General features: G+C 39.6%; 1 protein-coding gene across 1 annotated transcript in view; it reads right to left on the minus strand.

The window, feature by feature from the left end:
• SPTLC3 (serine palmitoyltransferase long chain base subunit 3) overlaps positions 1–16,009 on the minus strand; it is a 152,088-nt gene extending 136,079 nt beyond the window's left edge. Inside the window, exon 1 of the mRNA XM_012780830.3 lies at positions 15,570–16,009. Within this exon, the coding sequence (XP_012636284.2) occupies positions 15,570–15,686 (117 nt within the window). The 5' untranslated portion in view covers positions 15,687–16,009. The remainder of the gene's footprint in view (positions 1–15,569) is intronic.
• Between the last annotated feature and the right edge of the window lie 6,265 nt (positions 16,010–22,274).

Raw genomic sequence — 22,274 nt, forward strand, 5'->3', positions numbered from 1 at the left:
AATGTCACATTTGAATGATAGAATCCTGAGATGAGGATGACCAACAACATTACTGGACTATGTTGCCTCAAGGATTTAAAAGTTATCCTACCCTGTTTACTGAGAGCTTAGCAAGGGCCTTGTGAAATCTTCACTGGGACCAGGGGATTCTTTTCCCAAAAATAAGACAACAGTGTGGGTTCCTAGGAATGACAGGGTTCTGTCACATCTGGATCCCAAACTATGGGCAAATAGCAAAGTCCTTGTATGAGGCCCTTAAAGAGACAGATGTGGAGCCCCTGATCTGGACCATGGACTGTGAAAATGCCTTTGAAAAACTAAAACAGAGTCTGATGACTGCCCCCACTTTGAGGTTGCCTGACTTGCAAAGAAAAAATTAAATTATATGTTCATGAAAAACAAGGATTGTACCTTAGATGGAATGTATCTTAGTACAGATGCTGGAAGACAGTCCCCAGCCAGTGACATACTTGTCAAAGCACCAGGACAATTCTGTGAAAGCATGGCCTCCTTACCTCCGGGCAGCAGCAACTACTTGTGACTTGTTATTAAAGACTATGCCTACTCTCAATCCTGCCACCCTGTTACCAGCTAAAGAGAATGAGCTTTTTACAGCATGACCGGTTAGAGATTCTGGAAGCTTTCTATTCTAGCAGGATGAATCTGTCAGATCAACCTATGCCAGAGCCAAATTGGGATCTTTTCACCAATGGAAGCAGCTTTATAGACAATGGAAAACAAAGGACTGGATATGCGGTGGTCACAGAATGACGAGTACTGAAAACAATGACACTGCCACCTGGGACTTCAACCTAGAAAGCTGAACCGATTGCTTTAACTAGATCTCCTTAGTTATCCACAGGAAAACAAGGTAAATGTTTATACAGACTCTAAACATGCTTTTATAATTGTACATACTCATAGTGCCATTTGGAAGAAAAAGAGACTCCCGGTGACAAAACAAATAAGAATATTAAGTATGCCACTAAAATCATGGGTCTAATAAAGACCGTGACTAAGCCCTAGTGGGTGGCCATCATACACAGTCCTGTTGCCAAAAAGAGAGACATTTATGTTACACAAAGAAGTCAGGCCACTGGCAGAGCTACCAAAGAGGCTGCTAAAGGTGATCTGTTCCTCAGGGCCTTGATACCCCAGCTAGATTTAGATCAAAATAAACCTTTTAAAGCTAAAGATTCGGGCTCTGACATTTGGGATGACACAAGTAAGTGGAGACAAAATTCTCATAGATGCATTCTCCTACCCGAAGCCTTGGTTTGGCATTTTAGAAGACACCTACATAAATGCACGCATTATGGATGTGATGCCTTAATGCACTTGGTGGAACCTCATTTAAGAGGACCCCATTTACAACAAATTGTTTACGTGTTTAAAAACAACCCAAAGACGAAAAAAAGAACTACCGTCAATGATTGGCAAGTTGATTTCAGTCAGATGCCTTAAAAAGGTAGAAACTTCAAACACTTGCTTGTATTAATAGATGCCATTTCAGTCTAGGTAGGGACTTATCTTGTTAGAGAGAATGTCTAAAGTTACCAGAATCCACCTAAAGGAATTGATCCTGAGGTATGGACCCCCTTCCTCCATATAGAGTGATAATAGACCCTCCTTTAGATTGGAAGTAACTATCAACAAGTAAACAAAATTAATCTAAAAAACTCATCTAAAGTGAGATAGGGTGTTGCTGCTTGCCCTCCTCCAGATAAGGGTAGCCCCTAAAAACAGGCTTAAATTAAGGCCTTATAAAATAGTTTACAGGTGCGGTGGCTCACGCCTGTAATCCTAGTACTCTGGGAGGTTGAGGTGGGTGGATTGTTTGAGCTCAGGAGTTCGAGACCAGCCTGAGGAAGAGCGGGACCTCGTCTCTATTGAAAATAGAAAGAAATTAGCTGGAAAATTAAAAATATATAGAAACCGGGCATGGTGGAGCATGCCTGTAGTCCCAGCTACTCGGGAGGCTGAGGCAGGAGGATTGCTTGAGCCCAGGAGTTTGAGGTTGCTGTGAACTAGGGTGATGCCACCACACTCTAGCCTGGGCAACACAGTGAGACTCTGTCTCAAAAAAAAAAAAAAATAGCCTATGGGAGACCCTTTTTAGTACCTCAAGATAAATATGATAATATACCACAAGTAAAAAAACAAAAACAAAAACAAACAAACAAAAAAACCAGAATAAAACAACACATCAGATACTAACTACTATACATGTGTTTGCCTCTTTCAGGTCCCTTCCTGGTTAGAAACAGGAAAATGAAAGAAACCCTATAAAGTGCCTCTAACAACTCATACCTTGTTAAAATTGTCAAGAGTAAAACCTCAGGTTATACCAGAGTAAAGAGGTGTCCCCATGAAAAAAGGACCCAAGTCCCCAGTGGATGGACCGGACTTTAGGTGATCTAAAGTATCTGTTTAAAAAAAGAAAAATGTTGACATTTTTTGCTAACCTTCCTTTGGTTATTTGTTCGAAGGGATGGAGAGACAACTCCTTAATAAAGATTTCCTGGGCTATCGCTTCCCCTACTGATCGGACTCACTGGTTTGCCATCCTAAACCTAGTTTAGCACAATCATTCCTATATATAATTTCTAAATTTGTAAAAGCCAGTCTCTCAGATCACCTACAGGGCATGCCTAATAGCTCCGTAGTCAGAGGTCCCATCTTTCTTTCTTGCCCAGCCCTGTATAAGACATTGTGTGCCAGGCAACAGTAAGAACACACAGTCCTACTGGCGCCTTAAAGACCAAGTGGGGTAGAATCTCTCTTATCAGATATCCTCCTTCATTCCACTTGGTCAATCCTCATGATTATAGTTGTTGCTTATGCTCTTTTTCTCATGATAATCTGTTACATTCTTTATTTTTTATAAGTCTGTCAAAGCTTTACAATGACATAAATAATTGCAGACCTTCTATCTAAACCATCGCCCCAATTCAACAGAAAATTACTCCATGACCATGTCACCCCTCCTCCCTTAGATATAAAAGGGTAAAATTGACAATGGGGAATAGAATATGTAACAGAAGTAAGGGCCTAAAAAAGGGCAAGATATATTACAAGTGGTCTCTTTAACCCCTGCCCCACTCATTTTGGGAATTAAAACCTGCATTCCTGTCCAAGAGCAGTAATCAGAGGGGCAGGGGAATGTTCTTTATACCACGGGAGATGACTCAATGGAACTTTCCAGGCAGAGGTCAGGAGATTATCTTCACCAGAAATGCTGTAGTTAAACAGCAATAGCCCCAAACTGAAAACTCCCTTTACAAGCTCTGTATTTTTGCGTAAAGGCAATGCAATGGTATTTTTAGATTAGAGTAGCCATCCTTCTCATTTGCCAGCAAATTAATAAACTTCTTTTTCCTTTTCCTCAAACTGCTTGTCCTCATTCTTTGTTCAGCTGTGGGGCAAGTACTGAATTTTTGGTAACATTGGAACCTAAACCTACTCCTATCTGATGTCAAAGCTAGTGGTCTTTCTACTATCATGCTTCCTTAAGGGGTTCACATTTCCCAGGGAATTCCCAAGGGGTATGAAAAGCTACCACATCAATATCTTTCTATGGAGTAGAGTTTTACTCAAAGTTTTATGAGAGCATACAAAAGTAGTTTTATAGTAAAATAAATATGAATGTGTAATAGAGTAGAATGCAAAATTTCAATACAATTTTTAAATAAATGTCCAATACACGTGGGGCTTGTTGCCTGAATTGCTGTGGGTCATGTGTGGTTTTTTCTCTTTTGTGGATCAGTTTGTAAATCTTTCACCCTTTATTCTCCGAAACAATTGATTTGCTGGTTTTTCTAGTTGGGCTGTAAGTACAGATATAGCCCAATTAATAAATGTGTTTCAGAGGTGAACTTTATAAGGAAGTAGGGAATACATACTTTCTATGTGGAAAAGTGTGATTATGGAAATATTCAATTTTCAATGCAAAGTATCTATCAGCTTCTCAATGGGATATTTGACCTCCAAAAGACTAACAAGCACAAGGCAGAGGAAGATCAGCCGTGAATAATTAATAATTAAGAGATAAGCAAGGTTTTCATGGAGCTTTTTTCTTGGACACCTTTTGAAGGCCACGTTAGACCAGATCTACAGAACAATGATAGTGACCGATCATCATCATTAAATATATCATCTAACAAAAGATTTGTGTGCTACTTCCTATGAGGTGTGAGAGATGGGGTTTGTCCAATAAATATTGCCACATCTATGATATTTCCATGAGCACTTTGGGACTTAATATTTGAAATTAAGTTTATTCAAGGAAATCTAGAGTATGTAGTTAGTTATGAGGGAGCTCATAAAATTTCAACTCAAAATATGACCGCTTGGTATAAAGAATATTTTGGATTAAAGACCCTTCCAGATAAAAAGGCATTGGAAGGGGCTCTCCCTCTGTCTGCATAAACAGGACTGACTGATCAAAAGATCAGAAAGAACAACAGACTTCCCTTCCTCTCCCTGTTATCTCAATATATTGCAGAATTCAACCAGACCTGTCCCAAATCATTTAAAACGTAATACCTGTCTCTCGGGTTAATTTACAGGTCAATCTGTTTCTCTCCATCCATTCATTCTTCCAAGTATCTATTTATCCTCCCTAGCCCCCTTTATTGCCCCTAAACAGAATTATCTGTACTTTTCATTTCCCCCTTCTCCTCTAAAAGGTATATATAAAAATATCTGGATCCCACTGGGGTATTGAGTAATCACTCTATGATTCTCCCCATGCACATGGTAAATAAACTCTTCTCTTATTAATCTGCCTTAATTGAGAGTTGATCTTTCTGTGAACTTTTTGGGGAAAGGGCAAGTTTCCCCTCAGCCCTGTAGTTATAAGAAGTTCTCAAACCTGCACATTCCAGGATCAAGTGTTAATATAGCAACTCAGGAAGGTGGAGATGGAAGACTCATCTATTGTTTTTTATTTTTAGTTCAGCATATTATGGGGGTACAAATTTTAAGGTTACGTATAATGCCCTTGCCTCCCTTCCCCCTCAGGTCAGAGCTTCAAGTGTGACCATGCCCCAGACGGTGCACATCTCATTCATTATGTATGTATTGCTTTTAAAAATACAAAAAGTAAATCTAAAGTAAGGAAAGCCAAACTCCCTGAGCCATTTTTCCTAATTATATGTGAGAAAAGCACTCTATTTACAACCTCTCACTCTATTTCCCTCACTCTGTTTGCCTATAGTTTAGAAGTTGCAAATTGGTGGCTAGTAGCAGTTTTTTTTTTTAATCCACATGATTTGAATTTTTTTATAATTAGATGCCAATATTTAAAAATCAGGACATTCTTTTCCACCCTAGATTTAGATTTTCAGCCTTTAAAAAAAATCAGAAAATCTGTCAGGATGGGGCCTCTTTTCTCCCATGGCAACACTGGGCATTGTTCAGTTAAACCTGTTCTCAACACTTCCTATTGTCCCACATAAGGTCCCGCAGGCCCCTCTGGAATATGAAATCTCAACCTCTGCTGTAATCAAACAGTCTTCGATGTGACAAAACTTTTGAGGACAGCAGGATTCAGATGGCTCTATGATGGATACAGTAGATTGTAGACAGTAACTTTGAATATTTCTCTGAGGTGAAAATTGCACTTTCCCTTGAAAGTTTGCTGAAAGATCACCTCACAATTAAGGAGGATTAGTAAAATGAAGGTTTATTAACCATGCACATGGGGAGAATCACGGAGTGATTACCCAATATTCCAATGAAGTTCAGATATTTTAATACCCGTCTTTCTGGAGGGGAGGGGGAATGAGGAGTACCAGTAATTCTGTTCAGGGTTGACAAATGGTATTAGAAAGAACAAGTGGATGGGGGAACAGATTGACCTGTAAATTAACCTGAGAGACAGGTACTGTGTTTAAAATAATTTGGGCTAGATCTGGTTGTATTCTTGGTCTTTTTTCCTGCAATATGTTGAGATGACAGGAGAGGAAGGGAACTCAATTCCCCCTTTGATCTTTTGATTGGGTCAGTCTGGTTTATGCAGATAGAGGGAAAGCCCCTTCTAGTGCTTTTTGATCTCTAAGGGCCTTAATGCAAAATGCCAATAAGTCATATTTTGGGGAAATTTCCTGAGCTCCTTCATGTTCTTTACAAATATTTAATCTAAATTGCAAATTATCTGGCAAATGTTTTTATTTCTAATATGGTGGCAATAGATCTTTCTCACACAAACCTATCGATTGGTATACTTTAGAATTCTGGTGAAACTCCATTAGTTCAGGCCAAATGAGACAAAGGTAGCTACATTTAGTAAAAAGATCAGAATAGGTATATTTCAAAATCAATGTAGTAGATTTCTCACATGTAGTTAGGTTAACCTCACTCTACTTCTAAGAGTGTTTCCAAACAGAAATTTTTTTAGGAAACTTTAACAAATAGATAAAAGTAATTTATAATTGGCACATATTAAGTATACTTAAAAACGTGTTGTTTTAATTAATGAAACACCTGAACATACATACTTTCTTGAGCCAGCTCATTATTCTTCATAGACAATGCAATAAATTCTAGGCCTCTTCAGGATGAATAATTACACTCCAGATTTGGCAATGTTCAAGTGGGTGTGTTTTTGCTTTGGTGATATTTGGGTTCATTGTCTTCGGATTTTCCTGCCAGGTACCCATCCCTGGTTAAGAGTTTAAGCATACAGTCCTTATGCCAAACAAAACAAAACAAAACGGAAGTTTACAGCTTAGCAAGAGGCATGTTTGGCAAAGATGGAAATGAAATAAATGGCCCAAACTCTTTTTTCAAAATGTAAATGCAAGCTTTGAAAATGGTTTTGAAGAGAGATTTCAGAATGACTTTTCTAGGCATTTTAAGGAAATATAATATCCACATGATAATTTTTTATTGCTGTTTGATAAACCACTGCCAAAATTAAAACAGCAATCCTTTGTTTGCTCGGAATTTGGGCAGAGCCTAATAGGGACAGTTTGTTTATGCTTTGTGCAGTGTCAATTAGAGCAGATAGACTCTGGAGCTGTAGGATTCCCTTCCAAGACAGCTCACTCACACAGGTTGCAAGTTGGTGCTGCATTTCAGCTAGGAACAGAGCAAGGGTATCTGGTTTCTCTCCACTTGTGCTGCTTCTTGAGCTACTTCAGCTTCCTCCAAGAATGGCAGCTAGGTTGCAAGAGTAGGTGCCCTAGAAGGACTGGGTTTAAACCACAGGCTTCTTATAATGGGGTCTCAGAAGTTTCAGGTTGTTCCTTTTGTCACATTTTTGGCCAAGTAAGTCATGAGGTCCAGGCCAGATTTGAGGGGATTAGAATTAGATTCTACCTCTCAATGGGAAATGTCCCAAAGAATTTACAAATACCTGTCACGTGCCCCCGCGATATATCTAAGATATCAGTATTACCAGAAAATATTGTGCTAAGTGAAATTTCTATTCAAGGAGGCCATGTCCCCTTGAAGAAAGCTTCTGAAAGCCAGATTATCCCTAGAGCTCAGGGTCACATGGGGTTGATTTTCTTTAACTCAGAATTGTTTAACGCGAAGCATGGGGGTGGCAAGCTCACTGATGCAGTGTGTCTGTGAATGGACAATGTTGCATATTGAAAGCTCTGACATGTGACAGTTTGGTGTCATATGTGAAGATAAACTAAAATTTTCATTACAAACAAAAAAGCAATCAAGCAAAACAAATCCAAAATGCCTTTCACTCACAATGCCTTTTAAGGCTAAGTTGGCCCCTTCTCTTTGGAGGGAGTTAGGAATTTTACTCTGAACAATAGTTTGTATCTAAAGAGGCAGTGTAGCCTAAGGGATAAGAATTTAGGTTCTAGGTTTGGACAAACCTCGTTTCCAAACCTGGTTTTGACACTTCTAATCTGGTGACCTTGATGAAGTTACTACAGCATTCTGTTTCCTTACCTCTAAAATGGGTCCAGTAATAATACCTCATAGGAATATTATGAAAGGATGAATGTAAAGCACTCAACAATACCTGGCACTTTGAAAAAACTCACTATATGTTAGGATCATTATAATTATTATTTTCTTGATTATTTCCCAATTTTTTCCCCTATAGGCTAACATGTTTTAGGAAAGGTAGCATGATGTTCTTGATTATTTGTGGTCACAATGAAAGCATAAACCCCCTTATTTCCTTAATAGTTATTGATACATTAAACGACTGGTATTATGTTCAATTGTTAAAATAAGATTCTCCAGACCTATTTTAATGGAAAATAGGTAATGCCATGGGATCTTGGACAGTTGTTGGTGTAAAAGGAAGTTGGCTTACGGTGGATGGTCTAGAGTTCGTGACCTATTAATAATTTTATTCTAGCTGTTTGACCTTGGGGAAGTTACTTGTGTTCTCAGAGCCTCAGTTTCCTCATCTTTACAAACATGGCTAATAATATCCATTTGGCAATATTTTTATGGGAATTGACTGAGGCAAATTATATAAAAGAGACCTAGCATTTAGCAGCTACAAACAATGGTATTTATTAGCCTTACCACTATTATTGAATGGATCAGAATACTTAGGTTATTCAAAACAATGTTCAACTTGATTTTGTACTTTATAGACACAAACTGAAAGAATGGACTTTTCTTTCCCTTCTTTTGGAAACTGATTCTAGCATATTCCTTTCCTTCCCTTTCCTAACTTCTCTTCCCTTCTTTCTCTTTCCTTTCCTTACCTTCTGTATTTTTATCTGTACTTCCTTCATCTCTTTTGCCCATTATTTTTTCTTTGGTTTTTGGATTTTTCTTGTATTGGTTTCTAAAATTCTTTATATAGTAAGAAATTTGCATCTTATGATACGAATTATAAACATTTTCCTGGTCTGTAATTTGACTGTTGATTATTTCATGGTGTTATTTTTGTTCTGTTTTAGCCATTCAGAAAGAAATGTTTGATTTTTATGTAGTCAAATTCTTGATCTCTCCTTTTGTGGCTCCTGGGTGTTATATCATAGTTATGAAAACTTTTCCCATGTAAATATTATTTAAAAATCTATACTTTTAGTACTTTTATGGATTGATTTTAATAATTACATATAACATTTATCTATAAAGTCATGTGCTAATATAAAACCATTCTAATTCTTGTGTAACATGATTTACTAGTTGGTAGTGCTAGTCTCCCCTCATTATTACTATTTTTCACAATTTTTTCATTTATTCTTGCTTATTAATTTTACATAGAAACTTTATAGTCATTTGTATGACTCAAAAATATGTTGTTTTTCTTACTGGGCTCACATTAACTTAGGCAGAATTAACATATTTTTCATCTTGAGTCTTTCTATCCATGAGTATTGTATGTCCTTTCACTTATTCCAGTTTTCTTTCATGTACCTCAGTATCATTGTAATACTCTCTTCAAATTGATTTTCACTTTGGTTAAATCTATTTCCAGGTCCTTGATGTTTCTGGTGCTATTGTAAAGGGGTTTTCACTTCGATTACATTTGGAAATCGATTTTTATTTACTACCCTTTATGGTGTCTTTTTCCATAGAAAGTTTTAGATTTTTTATATAGTTAAAATTCACTAAATATTTCATGGTTTCTGCTTTTTTATCTTGCTTGAAAGCAAAGGGAGTAAATTATGGCAATAATATTCAGCGTTGATATATCCCTTTTTTTCCTTTGCCAAGCATAGTGGATAAGCTTTGTTTATGTTGCTTAATAGCATAATCTTCTATGAGGATTAGCCCAGCAAGTCAGGACTAATCCATAAACCATGCTCTAAAAGTCACCAGAAATAAAACTCATGTAGTCTGAGAAAGCCACATCTGGTCATGCCAATTCTCTTCTCAAACTTCCATCACTCACAAATATATTTGGCCATAGAAGACACTCTTGGTGGTGCATCCTGACCCTCTTTCATCCTGATGATATTTTACTGCAAGCACCTGTAGCTCAGATGGGGGCTTTCTCTAAGGAGTATGCTCAGCCCCACTTGTGGAAAGACTACAAGTGCTGTGTGATTAATGTCCCTGAGAGTGTCCCTCAACCCAGCATGGACAGGAGTTGGTTATATATTACCCAAGTTTCTTCTTGTTCTTTAGTTGGGACAACTTTGAGACATGTTCTACACCATTGCCCAGATGTCCCCAACAAGTCTGAGCCCCAGTTGCTGACGGTGGTAACCTATTCCTGGTTAACAGGTGGTAAGCCTGTTTGCCAGCTTCTTTCCCTTCTGTGCCTCAATTTATCATTTTTCCACTGGGCTTCCTGGAAATTTCTTGCACTCATCTCCTCATTTCTGGATCTGTTTCTTGGGGAATATTAGCTAAGACAAAGGTATTTTACAGTCTTTCCCCACCTGCGTCTCTCCATTAAACATCTTCAACTTGGTACCATTAACCCATTTTTCACTGCCCAAACATGTAATGCTCTGATATTTTGTATCTTTTTAATAGTCTTTCTCTCTGCCAGAAGGCTTTGCCATGATTGTATGCCTGGGTACTCTGCTTTTAAGACTTGGGTCAAACATCCTTCTCTCTGGAGTGACTTCTTTGCTTTCCAAGTGTAGGCCAAATGCCCATTCCTCTGTGTTCCCATGCAAGGCCTACATATCTCTATTGGGATGGACCATTTCCAAAGATGATAGCAGTAGTCCCTCCAATCCCTCCCGACCTTTTGCAGTGTGACTTTGCAGCTCCTCTCATTAAGAAGCTGAATCTGTTTCCACTCCTCTTGCATCTGGGATGGCCTGTGACTGGCTTTGACTACAGAAGCTAGCAGAAGTGTGCCTAGGACACAAGTGGTCTTGAAGTTTCCATTTTCCTTCTCTTAAAGACATCTATCCTATAAAGAATCTTGGGCTACTCTGCAGAGAAATGAGAGACCACATGCAGACGGTGGCCTTGCAAAGAAGAGACATGAAGTGCCCTGGGTAACAGCCAGCACCGAGATCCCAGACACGTGAGCCCAGGCATCTTGGATCCTCAGGGAAACACCATGTGGAGCAGAGAAGAGGCATCCCCACCACACCCTGCCTGAATTCCTGGCCCACAGCAATATGAGCAATGCAGTAGTTCTTTTAAGCCATTGAGTTTTGGGCAACATTTATTAAAGTATTTACCATTAAATACTATAATTACTTGTTTATTTGTCTGTCTTTCCCATTGAGACTGAGAACTATTTATAAATGGAGGGAGAATAGTTTCATCTTAATAACTGCAGGACCTGACACACAGGAATGCTTTACAATGATGAGCCCGTAAAAAAACGAGGACTTCTCAGGGAGATCACAGAGAAGCCTTAGCATATTGGGAATTGTTTTAGGGAAACAGGAGCCAAGAAATAAAAGGTGTTAGAGGATGTTTGAGGAAGACAAGAATAGGAAATTCAGAGGAACTGAAAGGGATCTCCAAACCTCTTTTAGTTTATGAATTCTCCCAATAATTGGTGTATGAAAATTGATCGTCTATTTTAATCAATTGCACAGCCTAAGTGAGCCCCACAAACTCTGGTATTTCCAATGGCCTGTTAGGCAGCTGCCACTCTGTGCAATTAAACTGTCAATCATGGGTCTCATTCTGTAGAAGAAGTTTATACCATAACAGAGGAGTAGTTGTATCAGGACATTGCTGACCTCAAGAGGATATGGACAGGTGGGGAGGACAGAAGTTCAGCTTAAATGGTTCTAGAACTAGAAAGAATTGTCATAATCATCAGGTTTAGTTCTTTCTCTTCATCTAGCATCTACTGAGCACATCTCGGCCACAGCACTCTCTCTTCCTCTCCCTCTTTATGATGGAGGCTTACTGAATTGAGAGAAGTTTCTTGAAAGTCCTATAATCTGTTGTGTCTCAGTACTTTTTCATTTTTTGTTGCTCCTTCCTGCAATGCTTGATGCCATTTCTTATGTTCTTTATCTAGCAACTCCTACATTTATCTCTAGTGCTTCGCTCACTTTGTTGCTTCATTCGGTCCCCAGAAATAAGCTCCCCATGTTCTCTGCCATTTCCAATGTCTCAAGACTCAATTTGAGTTTTCCCTGCCCTGTGAGGCCGTCAATGACCACATCAACCTGTGGTTTCCTAGAAATTGGTGGAAAAGGAAGTGGCTTTGGGGCAACATGGATTTGGGTTCAAATCCTGGCCATGCTGATTATCATTCTGCACAAGTTCCTTAATGACTGATGTTTCCTCATCTGTATAATGGGCATGATGCTACCTCTTCATGGGGCTGTTGTGAAGACACAGGAGACATTTACATGAAGTGCTTAGCCCATCCTGGTACATAGCAGAACAATGATATATGTTATTTTTTCCTTCTCTCTAACTTCTGGTACATAATATCTACACCACTCATTTGTCCTCAATCATATCTGTTTTTGACAGCTCTTGTTCTTGCACTAGCCTTGAACTTTAATATTATTGTTTTGATTTTGACACAAGCTTTCTTTTAATAGCTGAATCACCAACTTTTTATTTATCTTTACATGTTCCAAGAATAATAAATATTCTTAATAAATATTGTTGAAAGAGTAAAAGAATGATAAGAAAAAAAAAAAAACCTCTTAGGGCTCACTACCCTCTACCTGGTAATGTTACATAATTAAGGCCAAGAACTCAATAAACTTTAATTAGAGTAACTCTAACTCCAGAACATTTTTTGTTTTCCAGCAAAAGAAGGATTAGGGGAAATCTTACAAATGTTTCTTTATCCTGTAGTTTCAGTTTAATAGAATAAAATGCAGATCCCATTCTCTTAACAAAACTACTCCCAGCTTTATAAGCAATGAAGAGAGAAGAGCTACCCTCTACGTTCAGGTTTTTCTAATAAAAATTTATGGCCAGGTAAAAAATAATTACTGGGAGTTAAAAAGCAATTATGTGGATAATCATTACAAATTAATTGTATGGAATTAAGCAATAGAAAGTTCCTATTCAATAGGAAAATTACTAATTCCATAGACAATTATAAGAACTATCAAATTTATGGATTAAGATATTAAGGGCTCTGTAATGTGGATATGCTCATGAGGAGGGAGAATGAATCTTCTAGTACAAGAGTGTTCTGTTAGAAATAAAAGGTAGGACGACATATTTGAAGTAAACAGAGAAATGGACTTAATCTGTGATGAAAACCAGTTTCAGTACATCCTCAGGGCATATGGGGTTTAAAGGAGAAAAAAACAAAAAACAAAACAGGCCATATGGTCAAGCTCCAAAAGACCTCCAGAAAGGAACTATAGAAGGTTTCTGGAATGTAAAAGTCCTGGCCCCTTGCCAAAATTGAGACGGCCGGCGAAAGCAAACCTGCATGCCAGCACCGGACAGAGTATTTAGGTGTTCCAGCCTTCTCTGGAACAAAAGAAAAGGAAGATTCCCCAGCAACTGCCTAGCGGTGATCTTCATATTGTTTGTTATGCTGGGGAAATCCTTGTCAACAGAATCTTAGGGGGCACCCCAATTTATAAAAGAAATAACTGTGTTTCTGTGTGGCTGCAAGTAAGCAGGAAGAGAAAGAGTGATGGGACCTTTGGAGGAGCTGGTAGGATTTCAGAGGCTGCACCATAGGACCTTAGGCCAGGCAGAACATGTTTGGACGACCACCAGCCTAGGGTATCTGTAAGTGTTTACAGATTGCTTTTATCAACAGGAAAGTTTTTTTTTTTTTTTTTTTTTGATCAAGACTTAAGTTTGTTAAAGGGTCCAGTATAAAATGAAGCAAATCTAGTGGCTGAATGTTTTTAGCATGAGAAAAAAGACAACTTCAACACAACATGCAAGGGGAAAATAAGTCCTTGTCTGCCCTATGCCACTATGATCTCAGCAGGGTTTATTCTTTTTGGAAAGTATTTTTAAAGCCATAATTGATGCTCTCAGTGGAAGTCAATTTCAACTTAGTAACACCTAAATATGTCTGAGCCAATAGGCTCTGGATGGCCCTTCAGAAAGAGATGTCAGAAAAAGCAACAGCAGTCTTGATATTTTCAGCTGCTTTTAGGGAAGTCTCAATGTCCAAGGATATTAACAGTCTTGTCAGAGCCCTCAGTAATGAACCTTTATGATCTTGGGTCCCATCCTTACTTGGGAGTGGTTGTATCTAGGTTTCTGACCTCAAACACTAGAATGTGATCATAAAACCAGGATCAAACAAAGAAAGGAAAGAAAAGTTATGATGGTATCTCTGCCCAAATGAGAACCCTCAGGGACAGAATGATCCCAAGGGTGAGTAGGTGAGTAGCCAGAGATTTACAGGCATTTCAGGGGCAAGAAACATCTTGGGCAGTGGTCTCAATAGACATTTAGTGATGAATAAGTGGTGGACATTATTGCAGTTTCCCTCATGCATATGACAGGAGTTGAACACTTTCTCTTCACATGGTTCCAGGTTTCAGGTAAGTAGTTAGGAGAAGGCAGGCCCAAGGTTTCTGGTTGATACTCCCCAGGCTAGAGCAATGCCTTTTGTGAAGAGAGGAATACAATTCGGGGGCCATCAATTTTTACACACAACCCAGGCTCCAGAGCACCTCCAGCCTCTCCCTGTGGGGCCCATTCATTGAAGTCACTGTGTGTGGGACTAGGCTTGGCAAGCCCCACCTGTCCTGTGATGTGAGAAGAACTCGCCTTTCCCCTGGGCAGGTGCCAGCTCTCCAGGATGATCAAATGATGGAGGATTGCACGAGCTTCCCTGTGTGGCTTACCATTTCCCAACAGGGAGGCTACCTGTTTGGCTACTTGAGTTTGCAAGGCAGGTGAGTTTACCCTGCTGCTCAGAGCAGAGCGACAGGGCATCCTGAGGGAAGTGGGCAACTGCCTGCATAGGACCTCCCAGACCCAGGCTCCCTCTTGGAAGAAGCTGACAACATTTCTTGAGTTCCTCCTCCTCCTCCTCAGCACATCCCTCAAACATTCCGACACAGCAGGAGCAAAAAAAAAAACTGTCAAGTGGGAAAACACTTAAAGGTCTGTTTAAAAGATGTTGTTTTGGTTTCTCTGTGCAGTGTGTCACAATAAACCATGCTTTCTGAAAATTTTTGGAAAGGAATGTCTGTGATGTCAAATTCCAAAGGACTCTGGCCTCATGTCAAATTGTGAGCTATGACAATGCTCCACTGAACACCAAAAACAACTCGCCTTTCAAGCAGAGAGGCATTTCTCATGTCCCTGGGAAGAATGCCATCTCCACCACTCCACCGCATAATCTCAGCAAAATGTACTCTGACTTCTTCTTTTTCCTCTGAAGCGTAAGGAATGTGGCAGTTCTCCCGATGGACTGAAATTTAGCTGAAGAGTTGGAGCCTTCACAATCCTGCCCCCCCAAAATGCTCGTGAGAAAACAAAAGTCTAGTAAGTATGTTTGTCTTTTAGGGAGTCTAATGCTATGTGGATCTGTGTGTGTCCTCTTTTGCATAGAGAAAAAGTTTTCTCTTTGCTCCACATCTAAACTTTTTGGTAGCCAAGCATTTGATAGGAGCTGAAGTGAAGAATCAAAACACATAAAAACACCCCTAAGAGGAACATTAAGTTAGAACAGCCTCAAACAGCTTAACAGAGAAATATTGAAACATTCTGGTCATTCAGAGCAGGGTGAGGGAAGTGCCTCTTACCTGGGCTTCTTTCACTATTCCATTCTTTGTGCAGTTTCCACTCCGAGAGCCATTGCTCTGCTTCTGGCTTTTGTAAAGGTTCCCATTGCAGACTGTACCACCTCCAGGATTAGCCATTGGTGTGCAGTGATAGAAACCGGGCAGGTTTTCCTTCTGAGGTCTCCGCAAGCTTTAGTTTTTCAAGAGTATGAGGGGATGGGATAAAACACTTTGGGGCTGAGCCCTTAAAGGAATCTTACCAATCTGGCTTTTCCAGAAGAAGAGCAGCAGCCTATCTATTTGCCAGATCTTTGAAACCAAAAACAAACTGTTAACCTTTATAGTCCTCAAGTCCACTCAGAATGTGAACTCCATGGCAACAAACCTGCTTCTAAAACTGCAAAGGAGATCGCTCATGCTGGCTCCTTCGGAGGACTCAGGAAACTGGGGGATGAACAACCCAGTGGCAAAGTGTTGAGGAGGCGGGCTGGGAGGTGGAGAGTCTTTTAAAGACACACACACACACACACACACACAGACACACACACACACACACACACACACACATGCACACAGTTTTCTAAGTACAGTCAGTTCTGATTGACCTCTTCCTCTGCTCCCTCTCTCCTGCACATAATTACTTTTTTTGACTGTAAACTAAGCTCAGAAGCCCCGATTTAATTTTGCCGTAAAATAACATCCAGGGACTAGAGGGGTGGGGGAAAGGGAAGTTATTGTTTAATGTGTACAGAGTTTCAATTGGGGCAGATGAAAACGTTACTGTGATGCATCGTTGCACAACAATGTGAGTGTACTTAATGCCACCACACTGGATATTTAAAAACGATTCCATGATTTAAAAATGGTAAAATAAAATAACAAACAAACAAACGAACAACATTCAACATTCAAAACCCAACTAACATTATAACCTGTGATACAATGAGGGGTACTAACCCACCAAGAATTCCAGTAAGACAGCGACTACATTATCTTTATCAAATGACTTTGGGGGAGCCATTTATACACTTTATGCCTCAGTTTTACCACCTATAAAGTGACACAAAGCATTTTGGTGGACTAATGTTTCCTGGGGTAGTAGGAAAGTCATGCCTGGCTTGGGTTTGTTACTGACCATGTGTTGTTATGCAGATGGTGACTGCAGGGTCCCAGTCCTGAACCACCATGGCCGGTTTACTCATTAACTCTTATTCTCTCAATGCACCAATCATCAGAGGTCTGTGTCTTCTTATTATCATCAAATGGCACTGTGGTGACATGGTTTATTGGAGAGTGTCAATCATTTGCAGTCTGTTGAGTCTTCCCAAGCCCACCCTCCTGTTTTTCCTGAATCAAGACTTCTTTAACATTAGGCACACAGAAAAGAAAGCCCATTTATTGAGCAATAGACAAAAACAAACAAACAAAAACAAAAAGTCAGAAATGATCTCTATTTCCAGAGCCTCATTTCCTGGTTCTCAGCTCCCTTGGGCAGGGTTTGGTTGTACTCCAGAATGATGTGGCTTTCAGAGGAGGACAAGATAATGCTTCTCATAACCATTATTTGCATACATGAGGGCTCCCATTTTTTCCATGCCAGAGAGTGCGGAGAAATAAGACAAGGTCCTTGGACTAAGTGAAAAGATGGCCTTAATACCAACTGCATCAGGCCCAATTTGTGTCTCAAGCTCAGAATTTGTATTGCATTTCTCCTAACTGTTGTCAATTGTCATCAAAGCAGAACTATTTAAAAGCTTTTCACTGATATTTCTCTTCCATGGCTATTACATTGGGAGTTGGGAGGTAAACCTGTGTAGGTTTATTTTCTTCTAAGACTTACGGAATAGAGAGAGGAAGAGGCAGGAGAGGGCACTGATTACTATTGGCCTGAATGCCTCATGTTGCTTAGAAAGACAAGTTGAAGACACCATTATTCAGTTTGAGTTCTATTGTCCCATACAAAGCCATTTTTGGAATGAGGATTTTGAGATAAAACTAAGTAAATTCTGAACATTAGATATTTCCTCTATTTCTCCTTTTCTTCTTCCTTCTCCCATTTCCTCTTTTCACATTTCTCCTTTTCTCTTTCCTCTTACCCTTACTCCTTCTCCTCTCTTTCTTCTTGTGTAGCTTCTTTTTAAAAGCGAGCAAAATTCGTGTATAGAGAAAACATCTCAAAACACAGTTGAACTCTGCTTCACTTTTTTTCTCCTTAATCCCAATTGCCGATGTTAGATAATCACACATAGACCTTCAGGAAACATCTAATGCATGCTCTCACTCTTGAAGCTTTTCTACTTTATTTGCCATATTGGGATATGTGCATTGCTGTTGTGTGCTCAAAATCATCATAATGCACCAACCATTCAGCATAGGTACTGCTGGTGTGTATAGTCAGTAATGGTTCATTACTTCATATCATCTCCAGTAAAAATAAGTGTGGAGTTCTGTTTGAGCGAGTGGTAGCTTTAGGTTTAAGGATTGGATCAATACTAGAATACAGACTAAATATTGAGCAAGATTTGGTGTCACTGAATAACTAAATACATTTCAAATTAACTGGTAAACTCAACAAATGTTTGAATAACTACTATGTGTTAGTTTAGTTTCTAAAGCCTTGATTATCGCAATGAAGAAAATATAGTCTCCACCCTCATGGAATTAAGAGCAGAGCCTGCATATCTTCCGCTCAAGATATCTCATTATTGAAGGTAAAAATACACCTATCCTTTAATACATTAAAGGAAAAGATAAAATTACTTAGCAATGGCTCTGAGTGTTCTCTGAAGTGATGTTTTCCCCCAGATTCCAGCTCCAATTCTCAGCTCCTCTTTTGATGTAGCAGACACAAAGGGAGATACCAGGGTAGGAGTAGGCAAGACAGGGATGTTCAGGGGCTTGATGATGTGTTCTGAAAAAGCTCTTGGAACACTTGGAGATAGAAAGTTGGCAGGAAAGGGAAGATATGAGCAAAACAAATGGTCAGAATTGTACAGTGTATAGAAATTAATTCTCAGAGTCCCAATTTTTACCTATGTAATGGAGGGTGATGCTGATATCAAAACTAAAGTTACAGCAGGTTAAGTGACTTTTCCAAAGCCACAAGAATAGTACATGGCAGAAGTAGGTCAGGAACTCAAGAATCTCTGGGTCTATCATGAGTCCCCTTTCCCTAACACCATAACACCTATCCTTTAGCTGTTGACTTGAGAACCAACAACCACCAAGAAAAGAAATGATAGGAACTGTTATGCTTTGTGAGATGTCATTGAATTGGCCAAGTAATCAACACAAATATTTTATTTTGGCTTCCTGATCTATTAAAATTGTATAATCTATTAAATAGGCACAAAAAACTCATAACATCTCAATATCTACTGACAGGTCTACATGGGAGTACTTAAATTTCCTGAAGAATTCAGTCTGGAAAAATTCTCCTAGTAGAGACAATTCAGCTCCAAAGATTTTTCTCATCAGTAGGTTATAAACACAGCAACACCAGAAGCCAAGCTACATGTGACCAAATATTAGATCTAAGTTGACCAAGAAGTCATTGAAATTGTCTGAGAAAACCCAGAAAGTGACTATGTCAATTGTCTGGTATCATGTGGAAATGATCACTTTAATCAAGATCAAGTTAATTTTAGTTTTCATACCTTTGGGTTTCCTGCACTATTGTGATTGGAAAAGTGATGTATAGTACATATTTGACATTGCATACCTTTACCCTGAAATAGATGCTACCCACTGTAGCAGACTAAGTACATTCATATCCTCTTGGCTTCGCTGGGAGGTCCCTAGTTCCCAGGTGTGTTAGCTGCTTTCTGTATTTCTCTTTGCTTTAGCAGGTTCTCTGACCATGAGGTATCTTTCTTGCAGTGTGGGCCAGGTGTGCTGGGGAGTTTACATCCCTGAGAGCATCTGTCAATAGAAGCTGTTGGATAAACACCCCCATGTCTTCTCTCATTTATGGTACAATTCTGAAGTGTAATCTCTCAAGAGTTCCCAATGGAACGGTGGCACTGTTGCCCTCAGCAGTAACCCTCTTATGAAGACACCTATTATTAGCTTTTCTCTCTTTCTCACTTTACGTATCCACTTTTCCTAAAAACACTTCACAATAAACTACTTGCACCCAAATCCTTGTCTTAGAGTCTGTTTGCAGAAACCTAAACTAAGACAACCAAGTCCCCATTAGTCCATCAGACTGTTGGTGGTGTGCATAATTGGCTCTGCTAGGATTAGGCAAATTAAGCTGAATCTTGTTTATTTCCTTATAAAAGAGAAAGAATATGGTACAAAAATTTATCATCTCTCTTTTGTCTTCATCCAGGATTATTGTTACTAATGATGAAACGACATTCATGGAGCTAAGAGGAAAGGTTCAATGACCACTAGCTACACATCTGACTGATGTAAGTTCTTCCATTTAGAAGGCTCAACAGAAGGGACTGTGGCCCCAACATCTCTGATACTTTTAGTACTTCTACCCAAGGAACCAGAAAGTGGGCCTGGGCATTGGCAGGGACCACACTACTCAATTAAAGTTCGATGTCTACGCTGATGTGACCCAAGTGCAGCCATTCTCAGATCATAGCTCCTAAGGCCACTGTGGTCATCACCTCCTCCTTGACCAAAGGAGAGAGGGCCTGTGGGATGGTTATGGGGCAGGTCAGGAAGTGGCACATTTTGCTTCCTCCCAATCCCATTGGCTGCAACTCAGTCATGTGGCCATACCATAAGGAAGGCTGGGAAATGCGGTCTAGCCCTGCATCCGGGAAAGAGGAGAATGCGGATTTTGATGACCATTAACAGTCTCAGCTATACATGGCTCAGAGCTTGACTCAGGGTGACCTTTTTCATGTTCATGGGATTATAGTAGCAAACATAGTAAGGCAGCAATGTAAGTAAAAATTAGAGGCTCTAAAAAAATGTTCATAAAATGCTTTTAGTCCTGTTCCTTAAAATCTGTTTCCAGACATCTGGAATGCATAGACTCTGTGGTAGGCGTTTATGCAGTTTGTCTCTCAATTTACTTGGCAATCGATCTGGACTCCTAAATGTGACTGGATTATTTTATACCCCTGTTGGTCATGACCTGGCTTCAAAAGTCCAAGTGGTCCCCAGACACTTGAAGGGTGAACCCATGCTAGGGTGGCCTGACCCTAGAGTTAAATCTTGAGGTGATTCTGGGGTCTTTGAAGAATAAATGTTCTAAGATTCCAAGCACTTGCGACTAAGCTCTTCTGATATTGACAAAAACAGAGGTTCGGCAGTGCGGATTCTAAGAGGTGATGGTCAATGGGTCTGCTGGGGGAGCTAAATCTCTCTAGCCACAGCAATCTCAAATTTAACACACATAAATCAGCCCACAACTTGTATGCAAACAATATAATTTTGCCTTCAAACTTAATTTTAATTTTGAAGACCCCCCCCACCCACATTTCACCAGGTGGTTGAGATAATCTCTGTTCATTGGTCTAGTTACAGGGAAGGTCATGAAATCAGGCTGCTCTGGGAACAGCAGGCTTGAAGAATGACAATGTCTGTGGTTATTGAGATTTGCTCCTACTGTGTCATCTCATTGTTTCCTCTTTCCCCTTCCAGCTCTAGGAAGTTTCTCTCTGCTTTTCCTGTTCCACATGGGAAGGCAAGGGATCATTTTTCCCCCTCCTTCTCTGGCTAGGAATATGAGATTGCTATCTGTCTGCCTATGACCCATCCACCTAAACTCCCTCTCAGCTATCTCCTCTTTTCAGGGACCTCCCTCCTCTTAGTGGCACTGCCTGGGAGGCAGGGCAAGACCCTCCGCTGCAGCCCACCTGTGCCTCTGCTCATGACTTCTCTTCTGGTTGCCCTCCTTGCAACCTGGAAGCTTTTCTTCTAGTCCCCCGGGGAACATCCCTTTCTCCTAAAACCTGCTGCTGTCACTCATGGGTGTCTCCATGTTCCTTCAAAGACTTCACTTTTGGAAGACAAAAGTCCCAAAGAGGTTATTATTATTTTTGTATTCCTCTGTATTCTACACTGTAACTTCAACCTCCTCATAGAATGAGAATAAAGTTTAACAGCTGGAATGAGGGGTGAAGGAGAACGTGATAATCCCCACCATTTGATATATTAGAATAATATTCTACAATAGTTCTCCTATCTACCTATCTCCATCCTTACAACACACAAATACACAAAGTACACGTAGTACACACAACACACACGTACATGCAAAGAAAGCAAGCAAAGGTACTGTCCTGCTATAGCATTTAAAATGGATGTGTGTGACCCTCTGCATTTCAAATTATTGCTATTCAGCTACATGTACACATAGGCTGAAATTCATAGTAGATAACTTTGTAGGAAAAAATTGCCGATGACTTGGAAATAGGAACGAAATTACAAGTGTCCTTTCAATGGAGGGCAAAACATAGTCCATTGAACTCTGGGAGAATCATCAAATACTATAGGAGTATACACGTTTTCATTGATTTTTCTGTTGACTATTTTACAATTCTGTAGGGATAAACGTTAATGTGTAGAAAACTATTATTGTGGATAGCAATGCAAATGAATTTTTACTGGTAAAGATACAATTGATTTCTGCCAGTTTGACAAGAATAACCCTGACATCATTATATTGTATTTCACAAGAGGACACTATCTACATTCACATCTATTAATATTAAAAGATCCATTTCTGTATTCCTGTCTCTCTCTATACATATATCTATC

The sequence above is a fragment of the Microcebus murinus genome, chromosome 16 (genome assembly GCF_040939455.1).
Source record: "Microcebus murinus isolate Inina chromosome 16, M.murinus_Inina_mat1.0, whole genome shotgun sequence".
Classification (NCBI taxonomy): Eukaryota; Metazoa; Chordata; class Mammalia; order Primates; family Cheirogaleidae; genus Microcebus; species Microcebus murinus.